Source organism: Oncorhynchus clarkii, chromosome 29 (genome assembly GCF_045791955.1).
Source record: "Oncorhynchus clarkii lewisi isolate Uvic-CL-2024 chromosome 29, UVic_Ocla_1.0, whole genome shotgun sequence".
In the NCBI taxonomy this organism is placed as follows: domain Eukaryota; kingdom Metazoa; phylum Chordata; class Actinopteri; order Salmoniformes; family Salmonidae; genus Oncorhynchus; species Oncorhynchus clarkii.
Window position 1 is genome coordinate 38,007,884 of NC_092175.1, and position 18,148 is coordinate 38,026,031.

The 18,148-nt window shown below is 45.2% G+C and overlaps 1 protein-coding gene across 1 annotated transcript in view; it reads right to left on the bottom strand.

Annotated features, from left to right (window-relative positions):
• The window catches only part of LOC139388226 (replication protein A 70 kDa DNA-binding subunit-like), a 106,411-nt gene that overhangs the window by 14,376 nt on the left and 73,887 nt on the right, over positions 1-18,148 (bottom strand). Inside the window, exon 15 of the mRNA XM_071134775.1 lies at positions 1-141. This exon is cut by the window's left edge and continues 36 nt beyond it. Within this exon, the coding sequence (XP_070990876.1) occupies positions 1-141 (141 nt within the window). The remainder of the gene's footprint in view (positions 142-18,148) is intronic.

An 18,148-nucleotide genomic window follows, 5' to 3' on the forward strand; every position in this document is an offset into this window, starting at 1 on the left:
TTTGTCACACTTCTCACAGTGGTAGAGTCCATTTGGTTGTTCTTTTACCTTCTTCTTACAATCTGCAGAGGGACAGGCCTGGTACAGACAGCTTTCCTTACCACTAAACAACACTGTGGCTACACAGCTGAAATAATCCGCCTGTAGAGAGGGAGAAGGGGGGGGGGGGAGAGAGAGAGGAAAAGAGAGAAGGAGAGAGAGTGAGGGGGAGAGAGACGGAGGGGGGGTGGAGGGATGGATGGATGGAGGAGGGGTGGATGGAGGGAGGTAAGATAAGAAAGAGGGAAAAAGAGAGAAAAGAGGACAACAAAAAGAGAGAGAAAGTGGATGGTAAGTGACACAGACAGGCAGAGAAAGAGACACAGACAGGCAGAGAAAGACAGAAAGAGAGACAGAGAGATAGAAAGACACAGAGAGAAACAGAGAGAGAGAAACACACAATAGCAGGGACAACATTTTCTCAAAATGAATTTCAGTTGCAGCACAAGTCACAGAAGCAGTCGAAAGGCAATGCAATTATAAAGAAGAAGCTTGTAAAACGATGTGTATGTGTCTCTGCAGTTGAAAGGGAATATGTGTGTACCCGCCTGTGTGTATGTGTCTAAGGTTGGTATAATTTATGGTGTTATTAGCACCTAAGGCTTGAGCGAGGACTCAACAGCGGTAGAGACAGAAGATGGTAATTCAGCAGGATAAAGCCTATTCTCTCCTAGCTGCATGCCTGGTAGAGTAACACAACATTAAAACACAACATTACCACACAGTTAAATACCAGAGACATGCCTGGTAGAGTAACACAACATTACCACACAGTTAAATACCAGATACATGCCTGGTAGAGTAACACAACATTAAAACACAACATTACCACCCAGTTAAATACCAGAGACATGCCTGGTAGAGTAACACAACATTACCACACAGTTAAATACCAGAGACATGCCTGGTAGAGTAACACAACATTACCACAAAGTTAAATACCAGAGACATGCCTGGTAGAGTAACACAACATTACCACCCAGTTAAATACCAGAGACATGCCTGGTAGAGTAACACAACATTACCACCCAGTTAAATACCAGAGACATGCCTGGTAGAGTAACACAACATTAAAACACAACATTACCACCCAGTTAAATACCAGAGACATGCCTGGTAGAGTAACACAACATTAAAACACAACATTACCACACAGTTAAATACCAGAGACATGCCTGGTAGAGTAACACAACATTAAAACACAACATTACCACACAGTTAAATACCAGAGACATGCCTGGTAGAGTAACACAACATTACCACACAGTTAAATACCAGAGACATGCCTGGTAGAGTAACACAACATTACCACAAAGTTAAATACGAGAGACATGCCTGGTAGAGTAACACAACATTACCACAAAGTTAAATACCAGAGACATGCCTGGTAGAGTAACACAACATTACCACACAGTTAAATACCAGAGACATGCCTGGTAGAGTAACACAACATTACCACACAGTTAAATACCAGAGACATGCCTGGTAGAGTAACACAACATTACCACACAGTTAAATACCAGAGACATGCCTGGTAGAGTAACACAACATTACCACACAGTTAAATACCAGAGACATGCCTGGTAGAGTAACACAACATTAAAACACAACATTACCACACAGTTAAATACCAGAGACATGCCTGGTAGAGTAACACAACATTACCACACAGTTAAATACCAGAGACATGCCTGGTAGAGTAACACAACATTACCACACAGTTAAATACCAGATACATGCCTGGTAGAGTAACACAACATTACCACACAGTTAAATACCAGAGACATGCCTGGTAGAGTAACACAACATTAAAACACAACATTACCACAAAGTTAAATACCAGAGACATGCCTGGTAGAGTAACACAACATTACCACACAGTTAAATACCAGAGACATGCCTGGTAGAGTAACACAACATTAAAACACAACATTACCACACAGTTAAATACCAGAGACATGCCTGGTAGAGTAACACAACATTACCACCCAGTTAAATACCAGAGACATGCCTGGTAGAGTAACACAACATTAAAACACAGTTAAATACCAGAGACATGCCTGGTAGAGTAACACAACATTAAAACACAACATTACCACACAGTTAAATACCAGAGACATGCCTGGTAGAGTAACACAACATTACCAAACAGTTAAATACCAGAGACATGCCTGGTAGAGTAACACAACATTACCACACAGTTAAATACCAGAGACATGCCTGGTAGAGTAACACAACATTACCACCCAGTTAAATACCAGAGACATGCCTGGTAGAGTAACACAACATTAAAACACAACATTACCACACAGTTAAATACCAGATACATGCCTGGTAGAGTAACACAACATTAAAACACAACATTACCACACAGTTAAATACCAGAGACATGCCTGGTAGAATAACACAACATTAAAACACAACATTACCACACAGTTAAATACCAGAGACATGCCTGGTAGAATAACACAACATTACCACACAGTTAAATACCAGAGACATGCCTGGTAGAGTAACACAACATTACCACCCAGTTAAATACCAGAGACATGCCTGGTAGAGTAACACAACATTACCACACAGTTAAATACCAGATACATGCCTGGTAGAGTAACACAACATTAAAACACAACATTACCACAAAGTTAAATACCAGAGACATGCCTGGTAGAGTAACACAACATTAAAACACAACATTACCACACAGTTAAATACCAGATACATGCCTGGTAGAGTAACACAACATTAAAACACAACATTACCACACAGTTAAATACCAGAGACATGCCTGGTAGAATAACACAACATTACCACACAGTTAAATACCAGAGACATGCCTGGTAGAGTAACACAACATTAAAACACAACATTACCACCCAGTTAAATACCAGAGACATGCCTGGTAGAGTAACACAACATTACCACACAGTTAAATACCAGAGACATGCCTGGTAGAGTAACACAACATTACCACACAGTTAAATACCAGAGACATGCCTGGTAGAGTAACACAACATTAAAACACAACATTACCACAAAGTTAAATACCAGAGACATGCCTGGTAGAGTAACACAACATTAAAACACAACATTACCACACAGTTAAATACCAGAGACATGCCTGGTAGAGTAACACAACATTACCACACAGTTAAATACCAGAGACATGCCTGGTAGAGTAACACAACATTACCACACAGTTAAATACCAGATACATGCCTGGTAGAGTAACACAACATTAAAACACAACATTACCACCCAGTTAAATACCAGAGACATGCCTGGTAGAGTGACACAACATTACCACACAGTTAAATACCAGAGACATGCCTGGTAGAATAACACAACATTACCACCCAGTTAAATACCAGAGACATGCCTGGTAGAGTAACACAACATTAAAACACAACATTACCACACAGTTAAATACCAGAGACATGCCTGGTAGAGTAACACAACATTACCACACAGTTAAATGTCATGTACTGTCATGTTGTGTCTTGTCTCTGTCCTTTCCCTTCACCCTGTCTCCCTCTGCTGGTCGTTGTTAGGTTACCTTTTCTTCCCCGCTTTCCCCCAGCTGTTCCTTGTCTCCTCTGACTACCCATTCACCCCGTTTCCCACCTGTTCCCTTTTTCCCTCTGATTAGGTCCCTATATCTCTCTCTGTTTCTGTTCCTGTCCTTGTCGGATTCTTGTTTGTTGTGTTTCATGCCTGAGCCAGACTATCGTCATGTTTGCTGTAACCTTGTCCTGTCCTGTCGGAATCTGCCGGTCTATCTGAGCCTACCTATGTTTGGTTATTAAAGAAGCTCTGTTTAAGTTAGTTCGCTTTTGGGTCCTCATTCACTCACCATAACAGAAGAATCCGACCAAGAATGGACCCAGCGACTTCGGATCCTCTCCACTCAGCCGTCGGGATCCAGGGAGCGATGCTAGGCAGACACGAGCAGGAAGTGTCTGCTGCTCGACATGCCGTTGAGACCCTGGCCACCCAAGTCTCCAACCTCACAGAACAGGTTCACCATCTCCGCCTCGATCCACCGGCCACTTCCAGGGCTTTCGAATCTCCGGAGCCCAGAATCAATAACCCGCCGTGTTACTCTGGGGAGCCCACTGAATGCCGCTCGTTCCTCACCCAGTGTGATATTGTGTTTTCTCTCCAGCCCAACACTTACTCCAGGAGCACTGCTCGTGTCGCCTACGTCATATCTCTCCTTATTGGACGGGCTCGTGAGTGGGGCACGGCAATCTGGGAGGCAAGGGCTGAGTGTACTAACCAGTATCAGGACTTTAAGGAGGAGATGATACGGGTTTTTGATCGATCTGTTTTTGGGGAGGAGGCTTCCAGGGCCCTGTCTTCCCTATGTCAAGGCAATCGATCCATAACAGACTACTCTATTGAGTTTCGCACTCTTGCTGTCTCCAGTGGCTGGAACGAGCCGGCCTTGCTCGCTCGTCTTCTGGAGGGTTTCCGCGCAGAGGTAAAGGATGAGATTCTCTCCCGGGAGGTTCCTTCCAGCGTGGATTCCTTGATTGAACTCGCTATTCGCATTGAGCGACGGGTTGATCTTCGTCACCGAGCTCGTGGAAAGGAGCTCGCGCTCTCCGTCGCCTCCCTCTCCGCATCACTACCATCTTCCTCTGCCGGCTCGGGTGCTGAGCCCATGCAGCTGGGAGGTATCCGCATCTCGACTAAGGAGAGGGAACGGAGAATCACCAACCGCCTCTGTCTCTATTGCGGTTCCGCTGGTCATTTTGTCACTTCATGTCCAGTAAAAGGCCAGAGCTCGTCAGTAAGCGGAGGGCTACTGGTGAGCGCTACTACTCCTGTCTCTCCTTCAAGATCCTGCACTACCTTGTCGGTCCATCTACGCTGGACCGGTTCGTCAGCTTCCTGCAGTGCCTTAATAGACTCTGGGGCGGAGGGCTGTTTTATGGACGAGACCTGGGCTCGGGAACATGACATTCCTCTCAGACAGTTAAAGGAGCCCACGGCCTTGTTCGCCCTGGATGGTAGTCCTCTCCCCAGGATTCAGCGTGAGACGCTACCTTTAACCCTCACTGTTTCTGGTAATCATAGTGAAACCATTTCTTTTTTAATTTTTCGTTCACCTTTTACACCTGTTGTTTTGGGCCATCCCTGGCTAGTTTGTCATAATCCTTCCATTAATTGGTCTAGTAATTCTATCCTTTCCTGGAACGTCTCTTGTCATGTGAAATGTTTAATGTCTGCTATCCCTCCTGTTTCCTCTGTCTCTTCTTCACAGGAGGAGCCTGGTGATTTGACAGGGGTGCCGGAGGAATATCACGATCTGCGCACGGTGTTCAGTCGGTCCAGGGCCACCTCTCTTCCTCCACACCGGTCGTATGATTGTAGTATTGATCTCCTTCCGGGAACCACCCCCCCCCGGGGTAGACTATACTCTCTGTCGGCTCCCGAACGTAAGGCTCTCGAAGATTATTTGTCTGTAGCTCTTGACGCCGGTACCATAGTCCCCTCCTCCTCTCCCGCCGGAGCGGGGTTTTTTTTTGTCAAGAAGAAGGACGGGTCTCTGCGCCCCTGCATAGATTATCGAGGGCTGAATGACATAACAGTGAAGAATCGTTATCCGCTTCCTCTTATGTCTTCAGCCTTCGAGATCCTGCAGGGAGCCAGGTTTTTCACTAAGTTGGACCTTCGTAACGCTTACCATCTCGTGCGCATCAGGGAGGGGGACGAGTGGAAGACGGCGTTTAACACTCCGTTAGGGCACTTTGAATACCGGGTTCTCCCTTTCGGCCTCGCTAACGCTCCAGCTATCTTTCAGGCATTAGTCAATGATGTCCTGAGAGACATGCTGAACATCTTTGTTTTCGTTTACCTTGACGATATCCTGATTTTTTCACCGTCACTCCAGATTCATGTTCAGCACGTTCGACGTGTCCTCCAGCGCCTTTTAGAGAATTGTCTTTTTGTGAAGGCTGAGAAGTGCACTTTTCATGCCTCCTCCGTCACATTTCTCGGTTCTGTTATTTCCGCTGAAGGCATTAAGATGGATCCCGCTAAGGTCCAAGCTGTCATTGATTGGCCCGTCCCTAAGTCACGCGTCGAGCTGCAGCGCTTTCTCGGCTTCGCGAACTTCTATCGTCGTTTCATCCGTAATTTCGGTCAGGTGGCAGCTCCTCTCACAGCCCTTACTTCTGTCAAGACGTGCTTTAAGTGGTCCGTTTCCGCCCAGGGAGCTTTTGATCTCCTCAAGAATCGTTTTACATCCGCTCCTATCCTTGTTACACCTGACGTCTCTAGACAGTTCGTTGTCGAGGTTGACGCGTCTGAGGTGGGCGTGGGAGCCATCCTTTCTCAGCGCTCCCTCTCTGACGACAAGGTCCACCCATGCGCGTATTTTTCTCATCGCCTGTCGCCGTCGGAACGTAACTATGATGTGGGTAACCGCGAACTGCTCGCCATCCGGTTAGCCCTAGGCGAATGGCGACAGTGGTTGGAGGGGGCGACCGTTCCTTTTGTCGTTTGGACTGACCATAGGAACCTTGAGTACATCCGTTCTGCCAAACGACTTAATGCGCGTCAGGCGCGTTGGGCGCTGTTTTTCGCTCGTTTCGAGTTCGTGATTTCTTATCGTCCGGGCTCTAAGAACACCAAGCCTGATGCTTTGTCTCGTCTCTTCAGTTCTTCAGTAGCCTCCACTGACCCCGAGGGGATTCTCCCTGAGGGGCGTGTTGTCGGGTTGACTGTCTGGGGAATTGAGAGGCAGGTAAAACAAGCGCTCACTCACACTCCGTCGCCGCGCGCTTGTCCTAGGAACCTTCTTTTCGTTCCCGTTCCTACTCGTCTGGCCGTTCTTCAGTGGGCTCACTCTGCCAAGTTAGCCGGCCACCCTGGCGTTCGGGGTACGCTTGCTTCCATTCGCCAGCGTTTTTGGTGGCCCACCCGGGAGCATGACACGCGTCGTTTCGTGGCTGCTTGTTCGGTCTGCGCGCAGACTAAGTCCGGTAACTCTCCTCCTGCCGGCCGTCTCAGGCCGCTTCCTATTCCCTCTCGACCGTGGTCTCACATCGCCTTAGATTTTGTCACCGGACTGCCTTCGTCAGCGGGGAAGACTGTTATTCTTACGGTTGTCGATAGGTTCTCTAAGGCGGCTCATTTCATTCCCCTTGCTAAGCTTCCTTCTGCTAAAGAGACGGCACAAATCATCATCGAGAATGTTTTCAGAATTCATGGCCTTCCGTCAGACGTCGTTTCGGACAGAGGTCCGCAATTCACGTCTCAATTTTGGAGGGAGTTTTGCCGTTTGATTGGGGCTTCCGTCAGTCTCTCTTCCGGCTTTCACCCCCAGTCTAACGGTCAAGCAGAACGGGCCAATCAGACTATTGGTCGCATCTTACGCAGTCTTTCTTTTCGTAACCCTGCGTCTTGGTCAGAACAGCTCCCCTGGGCAGAATACGCCCACAACTCGCTTCCTTCGTCTGCGACCGGGCTATCTCCTTTTCAGAGTAGCCTCGGGTACCAGCCTCCGCTGTTCTCATCTCAGTTCGCCGAGTCCAGCGTCCCCTCCGCTCAGGCTTTTGTCCAACGTTGCGAGCGCACCTGGAAGAGGGTCAGGTCTGCACTTTGCCGTTATAGGACGCAGACTGTGAGGGCTGCTAATAAGCGTAGAACTAAGAGTCCTAGATATTGTCGCGGTCAGAGAGTTTGGCTCTCCACTCAGAACCTTCCCCTTAAGACGGCTTCTCGCAAGTTGACCCCGCGGTTCATTGGTCCGTTCCGTATTTCTCGGGTCATTAATCCTGTCGCAGTTCGACTTCTTCTTCCGCGATACCTTCGTCGCGTCCACCCGGTCTTCCATGTCTCCTGCATCAAGCCCGTCCTTCGCGCCCCCGCTCGTCTTCCCCCCCCCCCCCCCATCCTTGTCGAGGGCGCACCCATCTACAGGGTCCGTAGAATTTTGGACATGCGTCCTCGGGGCCGTGGTCACCAGTACCTCGTAGATTGGGAGGGGTACGGTCCTGAGGAGAGGAGTTGGGTTCCCTCTCGGGACGTGCTGGACCGTGCGCTGATCGAGGATTTCCTCCGTTGCCGCCAGGTTTCCTCCTCGAGTGCGCCAGGAGGCGCTCGGTGAGTGGGGGGGTACTGTCATGTACTGTCATGTTGTGTCTTGTCTCTGTCCTTTCCCTTCACCCTGTCTCCCTCTGCTGGTCGTTGTTAGGTTACCTTTTCTTCCCCGCTTTCCCCCAGCTGTTCCTTGTCTCCTCTGACTACCCATTCACCCCGTTTCCCACCTGTTCCCTTTTTCCCTCTGATTAGGTCCCTATATCTCTCTCTGTTTCTGTTCCTGTCCTTGTCGGATTCTTGTTTGTTGTGTTTCATGCCTGAGCCAGACTATCGTCATGTTTGCTGTAACCTTGTCCTGTCCTGTCGGAATCTGCCGGTCTATCTGAGCCTACCTATGTTTGGTTATTAAAGAAGCTCTGTTTAAGTTAGTTCGCTTTTGGGTCCTCATTCACTCACCATAACATAAATACCAGAGACATGCCTGGTAGAGTAACACAACATTACCACACAGTTAAATACCAGAGACATGCCTGGTAGAGTAACACAACATTAAAACACAACATTACCACCCAGTTAAATACCAGATACATGCCTGGTAGAGTAACACAACATTAAAACACAACATTACCACACAGTTAAATACCAGAGACATGCCTGGTAGAGTAACACAACATTACCACCCAGTTAAATACCAGAGACATGCCTGGTAGAGTAACACAACATTACCACACAGTTAAATACCAGAGACATGCCTGGTAGAGTAACACAACATTACCACACAGTTAAATACCAGAGACATGCCTGGTAGAGTAACACAACATTAAAACACAACATTACCACACAGTTAAATACCAGAGACATGCCTGGTAGAGTAACACAACATTACCACACAGTTAAATACCAGAGACATGCCTGGTAGAGTAACACAACATTAAAACACAACATTACCACACAGTTAAATACCAGAGACATGCCTGGTAGAGTAACACAACATTACCACACAGTTAAATACCAGAGACATGCCTGGTAGAGTAACACAACATTACCACACAGTTAAATACCAGAGACATGCCTGGTAGAGTAACACAACATTAAAACACAACATTACCACACAGTTAAATACCAGAGACATGCCTGGTAGAGTAACACAACATTACCACACAGTTAAATACCAGATACATGCCTGGTAGAGTAACACAACATTACCACACAGTTAAATACCAGAGACATGCCTGGTAGAGTAACACAACATTACCACACAGTTAAATACCAGATACATGCCTGGTAGAGTAACACAACATTAAAACACAACATTACCACCCAGTTAAATACCAGATACATGCCTGGTAGAGTAACACAACATTACCACAAAGTTAAATACCAGAGACATGCCTGGTAGAGTAACACAACATTACCACACAGTTAAATACCAGAGACATGCCTGGTAGAGTAACACAACATTACCACACAGTTAAATACCAGAGACATGCCTGGTAGAGTAACACAACATTACCACACAGTTAAATACCAGATACATGCCTGGTAGAGTAACACAACATTAAAACACAACATTACCACCCAGTTAAATACCAGAGACATGCCTGGTAGAGTAACACAACATTACCATAAAGTTAAATACCAGAGACATGCCTGGTAGAGTAACACAACATTACCACACAGTTAAATACTAGAGACATGCCTGGTAGAGTAACACAACATTACCACACAGTTAAATACCAGAGACATGCCTGGTAGAGTAACACAACATTAAAACACAACATTACCACACAGTTAAATACCAGAGACATGCCTGGTAGAGTAACACAACATTACCACACAGTTAAATACCAGATACATGCCTGGTAGAGTAACACAACATTAAAACACAACATTACCACCCAGTTAAATACCAGAGACATGCCTGGTAAAGTAACACAACATTAAAACACAACATTACCACACAGTTAAATACCAGAGACATGCCTGGTAGAGTAACACAACATTAAAACACAACATTACCACACAGTTAAATACCAGAGACATGCCTGGTAGAGTAACACAACATTACCACCCAGTTAAATACCAGAGACATGCCTGGTAGAGTAACACAACATTACCACACAGTTAAATACCAGAGACATGCCTGGTAGAGTAACACAACATTACCACACAGTTAAATACCAGAGACATGCCTGGTAGAGTAACACAACATTAAAACACAACATTACCACACAGTTAAATACCAGAGACATGCCTGGTAGAGTAACACAACATTACCACACAGTTAAATACCAGAGACATGCCTGGTAGAGTAACACAACATTAAAACACAACATTACCACACAGTTAAATACCAGAGACATGCCTGGTAGAGTAACACAACATTACCACACAGTTAAATACCAGAGACATGCCTGGTAGAGTAACACAACATTACCACACAGTTAAATACCAGAGACATGCCTGGTAGAGTAACACAACATTACCACACAGTTAAATACCAGATACATGCCTGGTAGAGTAACACAACATTAAAACACAACATTACCACCCAGTTAAATACCAGAGACATGCCTGGTAGAGTAACACAACATTACCACAAAGTTAAATACCAGAGACATGCCTGGTAGAGTAACACAACATTACCACACAGTTAAATACTAGAGACATGCCTGGTAGAGTAACACAACATTACCACACAGTTAAATACCAGAGACATGCCTGGTAGAGTAACACAACATTACCACACAGTTAAATACCAGATACATGCCTGGTAGAGTAACACAACATTAAAACACAACATTACCACCCAGTTAAATACCAGAGACATGCCTGGTAGAGTAACACAACATTACCACACAGTTAAATACCAGAGACATGCCTGGTAGAGTAACACAACATTACCACACAGTTAAATACCAGAGACATGCCTGGTAGAGTAACACAACATTAAAACACAACATTACCACACAGTTAAATACCAGATATATGCCTGGTAGAGTAACACAACATTACCACACAGTTAAATACCAGAGACATGCCTGGTAGAGTAACACAACATTAAAACACAACATTACCACACAGTTAAATACCAGATACATGCCTGGTAGAGTAACACAACATTAAAACACAACATTACCACACAGTTAAATACCAGAGACATGCCTGGTAGAGTAACACAACATTAAAACACAACATTACCACACAGTTAAATACCAGATACATGCCTGGTAGAGTAACACAACATTAAAACACAACATTACCACACAGTTAAATACCAGAGACATGCCTGGTAGAGTAACACAACATTACCACACAGTTAAATACCAGAGACATGCCTGGTAGAGTAACACAACATTACCACCCAGTTAAATACCAGAGACATGCCTGGTAGAGTAACACAACATTACCACACAGTTAAATACCAGAGACATGCCTGGTAGAGTAACACAACATTACCACACAGTTAAATACCAGATACATGCCTGGTAGAGTAACACAACATTACCACAAAGTTAAATACCAGAGACATGCCTGGTAGAGTAACACAACATTACCACAAAGTTAAATACCAGATACATGCCTGGTAGAGTAACACAACATTACCACACAGTTAAATACCAGAGACATGCCTGGTAGAGTAACACAACATTACCACACAGTTAAATACCAGAGACATGCCTGGTAGAGTAACACAACATTAAAACACAACATTACCACAAAGTTAAATACCAGATACATGCCTGGTAGAGTAACACAACATTACCACACAGTTAAATACCAGAGACATGCCTGGTAGAATAACACAACATTAAAACACAACATTACCACACAGTTAAATACCAGAGACATGCCTGGTAGAATAACACAACATTACCACACAGTTAAATACCAGAGACATGCCTGGTAGAGTAACACAACATTACCACATAGTTAAATACCAGAGACATGCCTGGTAGAGTAACACAACATTACCACACAGTTAAATACCAGAGACATGCCTGGTAGAGTAACACAACATTACCACACAGTTAAATACCAGAGACATGCCTGGTAGAGTAACACAACATTAAAACACAACATTACCACACAGTTAAATACCAGAGACATGCCTGGTAGAGTAACACAACATTACCACACAGTTAAATACCAGAGACATGCCTGGTAGAGTAACACAACATTACCACACAGTTAAATACCAGATACATGCCTGGTAGAGTAACACAACATTACCACACAGTTAAATACCAGATACATGCCTGGTAGAGTAACACAACATTAAAACACAACATTACCACACAGTTAAATACCAGAGACATGCCTGGTAGAGTAACACAACATTAAAACACAACATTACCACACAGTTAAATACCAGAGACATGCCTGGTAGAGTAACACACACACACACACACACACACACACACACACACACACACACACACACACACACACACACACACACACACACACACACACACACACACACACACACACACACACACACACACACAGAGAAAGACGGCATGCAACATCGATACTAAACTAAATAGGTGGGACCAGTACTTACTGTTTACAGGTGTTTGTGTGTTTTATATCTCTAAGTGTCACTATAATCATCCTGTGTGGACAAAACAAGTACTGTAGGAAGAGACAAGTTCTGATGGAATAGACAAGTACTGAAGAAAGAGACAAGTACTGATGGAGACAAGTACTGAAGAAAGAGACAAGTACTGCTGGAGACAAGTACTGAAGAAAGAGACAAGTACTGCTGGAGACAAGTACTGAAGAAAGAGACAAGTACTGATGGAATAGACAAGTACTGAAGAAAGAGACAAGTACTGATGGAGACAAGTACTGAAGAAAGAGACAAGTACTGCTGGAGACAAGTACTGAAGAAAGAGACAAGTACTGCTGGAGACAAGTACTGAAGAAAGAGACAAGTACTGTAGGAAGAGACAAGTACTGATGGAATAGACAAGTACTGATGGAATAGACAAGTACTGATGGAATAGACAAGTACTGAAGAAAGAGACAAGTACTGATGGAATAGACAAGTACTGATGGAATAGACAAGTACTGATGGAATAGACAAGTACTGAAGAAAGAGACAAGTACTGATGGAATAGACAAGTACTGGAGAAAGAGACAAGTACTGAAGAAAGAGACAAGTACTGATGGAATAGACAAGTACTGAAGAAAGAGACAAGTACTGATGGAGACAAGTACTGAAGAAAGAGACAAGTACTGCTGGAGACAAGTACTGAAGAAAGAGACAAGTACTGCTGGAGACAAGTACTGAAGAAAGAGACAAGTACTGTAGGAGACAAGTACTGAAGAAAGAGACGCGTACTGCTGGAGACAAGTACTGAAGAAAGAGACAAGTACTGATGGAATAGACAAGTACTGAAGAAAGAGACAAGTACTGATGGAGACAAGTACTGAAGAAAGAGACAAGTACTGTAGGAAGAGACAACTACTGTAGGAAGAGACAAGCACTATAGGAAGAGACAACTACTGTAGGAAGAGATAAGTACTGCTGGAGACAAGTACTGTAGGAAGAGACAACTACTGTAGGAAGAGACAACTACTGTAGGAAGAGACAACTACTGTAGGAAGAGACAAGTACTATAGGAAGAGACAACTACTGTAGGAAGAGATAATTACTGCTGGAGACAAGTACTGTAGGAAGAGACAACTACTGTAGGAAGAGCAAGTGTGTGTATTTATGTTTGTGTGTATTTATGTTTGTTTGTGTGTGTGTGTGTGTGTGTGTGTGTGTGTGTGTGTGTGTGTGTGTGTGTGCGTGCGTGGTCGTGTGTGTGCGTGGTCGTGTGTGTTGATGTGTGTTTGTGACAGGTACAAATGAAAGGGTGAAGGGAAGGTGGGTGTAGCTTTTTAGGTTCACAGTCTGATAGACAGGGACTGTCGTAAGTAGACATTTACTGACACAGTGAGGACTAATTATCCCTGAACACAGAGGTATTTACAGCACATCAATAACAGTTCCTGTTTGTGTGTGTGTGTGTGTGTGTGTGTGTGTGTGTGTGTGTCCGTGTGTGTCCGTGTGTGTGTGTGTGTGTGTGTGTGTGTGTGTGTGTGTGTGTGTACCTACTCAATCATTCGAGAGTAGGTCTGTCCCAGAGAAGTTGATTGTCACTTTGACCTTTACAGAACACAACGTGTTACCATCAGGTTCAACGACCTTTGACCTATACTTGACACACCACATTACAGTAGGGCTCAACGAGCTTTGACTTCTTGACCCCTGCAGGCTACAGTGACTCAGACCCAAATCATCTGTCCCGGGTTGTATCCAAAATGACCCCATTTATATACACCCTGTCCCAATAGGGCGTCAAATAGGGCCCTGGTCAAAGAAGAAAACTATATAGGAAATAGGATGATATTTGGGACACATCCCCAGACATCTCTGCTCTTTCCCAGAACCCTAATGAGACTAACGAGAGAGTTAACGACAAAAGTCTAATTAGTGGCATTCCCCCCCAGCTTTGCCGACCTCCCAAACCACTCTACCCTCTGTCTTCCACTCTACCCTGGAGTCATCACGCTCCCAGAACTCTGATCTCACTCCTCCCACCACCCTCTGTCTTCCTGGAGTCATCAGGCTCCCAGAACTGATCTCACTCCTCCCACCACCCACTGTCTTCCTGGAGTCTTCACGCTCCCAGAACTCTGATTCAACTCCTCCCACCACCCTCTGTCTTCCTGGAGTCATCAGGCTCCCAGAACTCTGATTCAACTCCTCCCACCACCCTCTGTCTTCCTGGAGTCATCACGCTCCCAGAACTCTGATTCAACTCCTCCCACCACCCTCTGTCTTCCTGGAGTCATCACGCTCCCAGAACTCTGATCTCACTCCTCCCACCACCCTCTGTCTTCAATGGAGTCATCACGCTCCCAGAACTCTGATTCAACTCCTCCCACCACTCTCTGTCTTCCTGGAGTCATCACGCTCCCAGAACTCTGATTTAGAATTAGATAATGGTAGAAATTTATGATGTTGGAATCTAGGAATTGTTAGGTTGGAATGAAAGAATGTCAGAGCAGGAAATAACAGAATAAGAGAGGTTGAGAATATGATATGGGACAGAGGGAGAGAGAAATTGAGAGTTTGAGAGATGGATAGATTTTGAAGCTGAGGTTAGATGACTATCTACCTTAATCCCCCTTTGTAGCTTTCTCCTTTTTTACCTCCCTCCCCCTTTCCCTTTCTTCCTCTCTGGCCTGCTCTCTTTCTGTAGTTCTCAGTGTACAGAGTCCCTCCCCCTTTCCCTTTCGTCCTCTCTGATCTGCTCTCTTTCTGTAGTTCTCAGTGTACAGAGTCCCTCCCCCTTTCCCTTTCGTCCTCTCTGGCCTGCTCTCTTTCTGTAGTTCTCAGTGTACAGAGTCCCTCCCCCTTTCCCTTTCGTCCTCTCTGATCTGCTCTCTTTCTGTAGTTCTCAGTGTACAGAGTCCCTCCCCCTTTCCCTTTCGTCCTCTCTGGCCTGCTCTCTTTCTGTAGTTCTCAGTGTACAGAGTCCCTCCCCCTTTCCCTTTCGTCCTCTCTGATCTGCTCTCTTTCTGTAGTTCTCAGTGTACAGAGTCCCTCCCCCTTTCCCTTTCGTCCTCTCTGATCTGCTCTCTTTCGGTAGTTCTCAGTGTACAGAGTCCCTCCCCCTTTCCCTTTCGTCCTCTCTGATCTGCTCTCTTTCTGTAGTTCTCAGTGTACAGAGTCCCTCCCTCTTTCCCTTTCTTCCTCTCTGGCCTGCTCTCTTTCTGTAGTTCTCAGTGTACATAGTCCCTCAGGGAGCCTTAACCTGGAAACCACCAAGGAAAACCTACACACACACACACACACACACACACACACACACACACACACACACACACACACACACACACACACACACACACACACACGCACACACACGCAGATAAACACTAGAGCTGGGACGATACACCCAAAATTACCGACACTGAGAGCCCGTTCGTCTTACCGAGGCATTTTGCTTAATTTGGTTATTTTTTTTGTGTTTCTTTAGTTTTAGTTTTTAGTTTTTATAGGTTTTAATTCCAACCTAACTAATCTTATTCAGTTTGTCAACCATGCTAATTATTAGCATCAGGTGTGCTAGACTTGGGTTGGAGTTAAAACCTACAAGAGGATATCTCTCCAGGAACAGGGTTGGAGTTAAAACCTACAAGAGGATATCTCTCCAGGAACAGGGTTGGAGTTAAAACCTACAAGAGGATATCTCTCCAGGAACAGGGTTGGAGTTAAAACCTACAAGAGGATATCTCTCCAGGAACAGGGTTGGAGTTAAAACCTACAGGAGGATATCTCTCCAGGAACAGGATTGGAGTTAAAACCTACAGGAGGGCATCTCTCCAGGAACAGGGTTGGAGTTAAAACCTACAGGGGGGCATCTCTCCAGGAACAGTGTTGGAGTTAAAACCTACAGGGGGGCATCTCTCCAGGAACAGGGTTGGAGTTAAAACCTACAGGGGGGCATCTCTCCAGGAACAGGGTTGGAGAGCCCTGGTCAACAGTAATAACCTATGCTTCATGTTGATTCCTGCAATGAAAGTATCTTCCTGTCCTGGTTGGCTGCTGACTCTTACTCCCTCTCCCCACTGTGCACACAGTGGAGGGAGAGATGAATTCTGAGAAGCAAAAGCAAAACACCGTCTTCAAAGCAACTACTGTTGTTCCGGTTACCGAGAGCAGAATGACAGCTTTCTGTGAGTATATCATGCGTTTCGCCCCTCTTAGTATGGACCTCATGGCACCACTTTACAACCAGAGTAGATCGTAGTTGGTACGGTTTTGATGCACCTGCACAGTGGAGTCAAGCGAAGCGCGCCATTTGCAGTGAATAGGCCTACATCAAATAGCCTAGGCCTAAAAGTGGAACGTTTTTAATGGGACGTTAGCCTTTATTTACTGATAAATTAATCTATTAGCCTACATGGTTACCTAGCAACAATATAATGTTTAGAGTTAGCAATCTAGCTAAGTGTTTTGAGCTCCTACATCCTCAGCTGGTGAATACTACAGCCTATTGGCCATTATGAACAAAGATGTGGGCAAATTCTCTGAAGAACCAAAAGTACATCTCATAACAGGTTTCACATCAAAATATCAATCATGTATTTCCTGTAGATGTTAGATGAAATAGCTTCCTGTTTTAATTATAGGCTACTACCTCAGCTGTCTAACTTGTCAAGAGCTCTGCTGTAACTGTCAATAAAACACACACACACACACACACACACACACACACACACACACACACACACACACACACACACACACACACACACACACACACACACACACACACACACACACACACACACACACACACACACACACACACACACACACACACACACACACACACACACACCACACTGTAACCTTGGGGGTAGAGTGTTTTGGATGAAAGCAGAATGCTGAATTTGATTATTTGTAAGTAAAACCCTGTAATTGGAATTCCCCTATTTTCCAGCTGCTGTGTGTTTGTACGTATCTGGCCGTGTGTCGATGTGGGTGTACTACTGCTGTGTGTGATGAACAACCTTCCCAACCCTATACATTCACTGAAGGGCGAGAGAGAGAGCTAGAGAAAGACAGAGATAGAAAAAGAGAGAGAGACAGAGAGAGAGACAGACAGAGAGACAGACAGACAGAGAGAGAGCGACAGACAGACAGAGACAAACAGAGAGAGAGAGACAGAGAGACAGAGAGAGACAGAGAGACAGAGAGAGAGAGACAGAGAGAGACATGGAGAGAGACAGAGAGTACACAGCGGCCCTAAACAGAGAGTACACAGCGGCAGAATACCTGACCACTGTGACTGACCCAAAATTAAGGAAAGCTTTGACTATGTACAGACTCAGTGAGCATAGCCTTGCTATTGAGAAAGGCCGCCGTAGGCAGACATGGCTCTCAAGAGAAGACAGGGTGTGTGCTCACTGCCCACAAAATGAGGTGGAAACTGAGCTGCACTTCCTAACCTCCTGTCCAATGTATGATCATATTAGAGAGACATAT